Source organism: Hipposideros armiger, unplaced genomic scaffold (assembly GCF_001890085.2).
Source record: "Hipposideros armiger isolate ML-2016 unplaced genomic scaffold, ASM189008v1 scaffold_327, whole genome shotgun sequence".
In the NCBI taxonomy this organism is placed as follows: Eukaryota; Metazoa; Chordata; class Mammalia; order Chiroptera; family Hipposideridae; genus Hipposideros; species Hipposideros armiger.
This window is the reverse complement of record NW_017731677.1, coordinates 1,513,521-1,519,209: the sequence shown is the minus strand read 5'-3', so window position 1 is coordinate 1,519,209 and position 5,689 is coordinate 1,513,521. Positions and strand designations below refer to the sequence as shown.

The 5,689-nt window shown below is 42.8% G+C and overlaps 1 protein-coding gene across 4 annotated transcripts in view; it reads right to left on the bottom strand.

The window, feature by feature from the left end:
• Window positions 1-13: 13 nt before the first annotated feature.
• The window catches only part of STXBP4 (syntaxin binding protein 4), a 162,817-nt gene continuing 157,141 nt past the window's right edge, over window positions 14-5,689 (bottom strand). For all 4 annotated transcript variants that reach the window (XM_019660742.1, XM_019660739.1, XM_019660741.1 and 1 more), the window contains one exon: window positions 14-1,043. In XM_019660742.1, coding sequence (XP_019516287.1) covers window positions 929-1,043 — 115 coding nt within the window. In that variant the 3' untranslated portion in view covers window positions 14-928. The remainder of the gene's footprint in view (window positions 1,044-5,689) is intronic.

Below are 5,689 nucleotides of genomic sequence, written 5' to 3'. Positions count from 1 at the left end.
ATGCTCCTACCTGGTGAGGGTTGGGCGAAGGGTTTCTAGGAGAACAGTGGGGTTATGTGGGGGCCATGTGTGACTGAGAGGTGCCTCCCGAATCTCTGTGGCCGCTGGAGTGCACAGCTGTGGAGCTCAGCTGCATCAACAGAACTGAGGTGCCCTGTGTGTCGGGCTGTGACCTCCTTCTGCTGGGACAGCAGGGTGCAGTGGAAAGAGAGCTGGGCATGGAATCAGAAGACTTAGGTATGAGTCTCAGCTCCGGGGCGAGGTGCCTCATTTCTCTGAGCCACTATTTCCCTAACTGAAAGGCAAGAAGAAAACTGACCCACTGGATGTGCCTCACAGGCGCGTTGTATGGTTTAAATAAAAAATGGCGTCTGAAAAGCGTTATGTAAATTAGAAAGCTCCATAAAAGTGCAGGCTGTATTCCGTAGCCTGTGAGACAGTTGTCTGTGATCCTTAAAAAACAAAACAAAACAAAACAAAACAACCCAACAGCTTTCTTAAATCACTTTCCTAAGATACAGATAAAAAAGGTTAGTGAATTATCAAATACATGAAGTGTTTCACTACGTCCACATACTTTTCCGACATGTCGTAATTATAAAAGTCATTGTATCAGATCCATAAAGAACTGTATATGCAATTACAAATATCTAATTATATGTGAAAAGTATATATACATAATATAAAAATCAAATTATATATCATTTCAAAAAAATATGACTAGATCATTTTTAAAGTGGTAACTGATCTTATAAATGTATACGGTTATACCAAAAGTTTTACAAAAATAGCCTAAATCCAGAGTCTCCATTTCCCAGCTTCAGCAAGCGATGTGTTTTATTCCTATGGTAGCCCACTGAGTCTCACAGTCATCCGCGGAGCCTGAGAGGTGAGGAGGCCGCGATGCTCAGCTTCCTACAGAAACCCGTTAACTCTTCTGGTCAGGCGGTTCTCGGGAGCAATCCTCTTCATTCTCCTCTGAGCAAGACAGGGGCAGAGCGCTCATCACGGGATGGATCCAGGATGTCGTCTGCGTTACGTGACTTGAGAAGAACAAGGGAGGAAATTACAACCCGCAAGATTGTCCTTTTCTCCCCATCCACGCAAGCCCCGATCCTCCTGACATTGCTTCTACCCTACTGCATGCGGTCCCTTGTGACAGGAAGCAACTCGAACTGGATCCAATCCTTTTTATAAGTCTTAGACACGTCTTAAGGTTCACCAAAATCCACTTGTTTTTTTCTTCTTGGGTAAAAAGAAGTGCAGGAGGATGCTTCATCTTTGGTTCCTCGCTTTTCCTTACCTGACATTCATTCATTTAGCCAGCGAGTCCTGCGTAACAGTTCTGGACCCTTTCCCTTCCTCTTCCTGGCCAGTGCGAGCCTAGGTCACTGAAGTTGCTTGTTCTAGCTCTTTTCTAATTCATGCTCCACTCCAGCCAAGAGATCTTTCCAATGACAAATCACACACTGGTGCTCACTTGCTAAAAATTCAGTGCCAACCAATATCTTCTGGATCGAATACCATATTTTGCCGTGTATAATATGCACCCATGTTTCTGGCCCAGACTTTCAGGGAACAAAACCCTTTCATTTAAATGTTTTATTCAAANTATGGAAATCTTTTCTGAGCCATTTCTGGGCAGAATGTGGAAAAATGTAACCTACCGTAATATACCGATAACAAGTGAGAAACAACGCAAAGACAAGCGTGAAAAAGCGGGAAATGCAGGTAAAAAAAATCTACAACCACTGTATAAGATGTACCCAGTTTTTAAACCCCAAATTTTTCGAAAAAGGGTGCATCTTATACATGGGGAAATACGATAACCCTAATGATGACCAAGTTCAGATCTTGAGGCAATGATGGAAAGACGGTTATTCTTCTAAGGATAAAAACAATCCCAAAAGCTACTGGCAGTCTTAGGACCAAAGAAACTCCTGTAATATAGAAAAAGGAAGCTCTCATATACTATCGGTGGTCATATAAATTGGTTCTACTTTTATGGAGGAAAATTTATGAATATCTACCAAAATTAAAATAAACATACCTTTGATGTAACAATTTACTTTTATGAATGTATTTCCACTCTAGACATATTGGTACAAAAGTGCATCAATGTATGAGGAAAAGGATTTAATGACTATAAGAATATGAATGTAAGAATGTTCACTGTGACATTGTTAGTAACAGAAAACTTAGAACAGCCTAAGCGTGCATCCACAGATGACTGGCTATACAAATGATGAATTATCTGGGTAATATTGTAGGCAGACATTTGAAATATAACATTAATCTATACATTCACATAAAAAATAATCACAAGACATTAAATCAAAAGAAAGCTGATTTCCTTTGAGTAAAAATATTGATCAAATATTAGTGATAATATTACCTCTGGAAAGTGAGATGGGCTTTTTTTTTTTTTACTTTATTTAATTCTATACTATTTGGGTTTTTTTAAGCAAAAATAGATTTTTAAAATTCAAAAATGTAAGAGAAGCTGCTCAATTCTGGCCACCTGAGAAGCTTTCTACTTTCTAGCCAACAGCAAGCAGAGCCCAGGACGTGGCTAGCTAGCTACCAGCCCTATGTCACCAAGCTACCCAACACAGCGTTTACTTGGCACATTATTGGAGCTCAGGAAATATCCTGAGAATGAATAAGGGTGGCTAAACCTGGTCGCTCTACTGAAGTGAGACGGGAGGACATCAGAACATGGAGATGTTCTAGGCCTACAATTGAGTCGGCTGGTCAACTGAGAAGAGTTCACAATGACCACACTGATAGGACTGATTATACGAAAGGGAGACTGGCTTTGTAAACATCAACTCACCAAGAAACAATTTGGGGTTCTGTTGGCAATGGAAAAAAGTTCTTAATGACTCCCCACTGTATGTTTCTTTGAGCGTCTCTCAGGGCATTTATTTCCTGGTTTAGAGGTCACAAAAGAGAAGGGGATGTCAGAGAATGCCCAAAGGGTCCAGCCCATTCAGACTCTGAACCTCCTCAGCCACATTCCTACAGTAAGGGGTTACGATGGACGGAACGCCCCCTGGGACAGTGTGTCCACTTTTCCTGGGGAATTTTTTTCCTGAGCGCTAACTACCAGAAAGTTCCTTACTGCACTAAAACGGAACCTGCCTCTTTGTAAAACTGACCCACAGACCCCAGCTCTGTCCCTAGCATCATGTACCACAAAATCCAAGCAGCTCTGCAGGGAACCCGCCTTAAACCCCACCTTCTACATGAAAGTGCTGGTGGCTATAAGGCAAAGATTAGCAACTCTCTCTAAACCTAAGTTTCTGCTATACAACATGGGATGATGCTAGTTCCTACCTCATGGGTTGTTTTAAGAAGATAATGAACTAATATATGCAAACTGCCAATCCCAGTGTATGGCACAAAATGCTTGAAAAATAATAGTGCAATTTTTATAGGACTTTTCCATTAGGCGTTTGACAGAAGCAGGGAAGAAGGTGGCACACAAAACACCAAGTTAACACATACGGTGTCTGTCCATGAAATGTGCACCCGAAGACCTGGATCTCGGGCGAATCTAGCATCTCCTCTGTGTTCCCTTACTAGAAACAAATGAGAAAAAACGCTCCCAGAAGGGGGAGGGAAATTTCATACCATTAATTTGGCAACAACAAAAAGTCTGCACTTTCACAATTAAAGATACTAACTCTTGAAAGTAACTTCAGGTGTTTCAGAAGCTCACTCACCTCTGGGGGGAACACAAGGAAAGAGCCCCTCAGGGGCTTCTCTCAAAACTGGCCTCCCTGCAGCTTCCGATTATTCAAAGAGCTGTCAGGTGAAACACAAGTCTTCTCCAGGCATTCTGAAACTTTGCTCAGGGCTGAGGACTACCTATCAGTGTGGATGTGACCTTACGTAATTATTCAAGACATACATTATAAATCCTACATATATTCAGGGATGTATGGGTCATCACAAGGTGTACATATATTTATAATACACATCTATATTATATGCCATGAAATTTAGTATAGTGGGAGCCTGAGATCTAGGTCTACTCTTGACCTGGCCACGAACTCTTAGGACTGGCGATTCTTACACTACATTCGACGGAGCTTTGGGTTTGCACAGCTGTCCTGGGGGCTGCTTTCACTGGGCTCCAGGCCTCCATCTTGTTTCAACAGAGCAGCAATATTTCATAAAAAGCTGTTACATATATTGGGATTCTGCATAAGAATTCATTTGCAAAAAAAAAAAAAAAAAGGGTCTTTTTCACCAAAAAAGGTTTGAAAATCACTGAATCAGATGATCCACAAGGTTCCTTCCAGAACCTCAAAGTTCGGAATTCTGTTTTCTACTTGTATGTCAGAAGTGGGGAGGAAGATAGGGAGAGCAAGAGAAGGAAGGAAAGGGGAGGATAAGGAGAGGAGGAAGAGGCATACTGGGGGGGAAGGGCGGGAGGGGGCAGGAGAAGAGAAAAGAATAGACCAGAGTGATAAGCAGTAGCTTCTCTGTGTTACCAGGTGTGGTTTGGGAACAGGTATTCTGATAAATTAATGAAGCTTACTTTCTTTCTAAGTGTATTGTCTAAAAATATAACATTGGATAAGAATAAGTGCCTTTTTATTATTCAGTTGGTATCTAATGCCCAGGACATTTAAAATGACTTCCTCCCCCACTCCACCCCGCTCCCCAGCCCTGGGTTTAAATCATTAAACAGAGAGGAAATCTTTAGCACTCCACATTAATGGCTCATTCCTGCCAGAAACTGTCTAGTAGCATCCTTACAATCAAATGAAATCAAATGTATAATTAGTTGGAAGGGTGATATCAGCAATAATGAGGTGAGTCTTGAACTCCCAGTAGAAGAGGGTTCAGGATGTCTCTCTTCTGATAACAGAGGGGATTCTGGGTGCCCTTCTTTCTCAGCAAGCCCCCTCACAGGCCCCCTCAGGCTCGGGCTACATAAGCAGGGCTGATGTGAGCCAGCTCCTTTACTTGGAAAAAATATGTAAGCTGCTGCAAGAAGCATACTGAAATATCACAAGACCATGCTCCTACCTGGTGAGGGTTGGGCGAAGGGTTTCTAGGAGAACAGTGGGGTTATGTGGGGGCCATGTGTGACTGAGAGGTGCCTCCCGAATCTTTGTGGCCACTGGAGTGCACAGCTGTGGAGCTCAGCTGCATCAACAGAACCGAGGTGCCCTGTGTGTCGGGCTGTGACCTCCTTCTGCTGGGACAGCAGGGTGCAGTGGAAAGAGAGCTGGGCATGGAATCAGAAGACTCAGGTATGAGTCTCAGCCCCGGGGCGAGGTGCCTCATTTCTCTGAGCCACTATTTCCCTAACTGAAAGGCAAGAAGAAAACTGACCCACTGGATGTGCCTCACAGGCGTGTTGTATGGTTTAAATAAAAAATGGCGTCTGAAAAGCGTTATGTAAATTAGAAAGCTCCATAAAAGTGCAGGCTGTATTTCGTAGCCTGTGAGACAGTTGTCTGTGATCCTTAAAAAAACAAAACAAAACAAAACAACCCAACAGCTTTCTTAAATCACTTTCCTAAGATACAGATAAAAAGGTTAGTGAGGGTCGGCCGAGTGGCGCGATGGTTAAGAACTCGCTTGGGACGCCAGAGGGCCCGGGTTCGGATCCCACATATGAGGGCCAATGACACTGCCCTCCACAGCTAAGATGCTGAACAACAGCTCA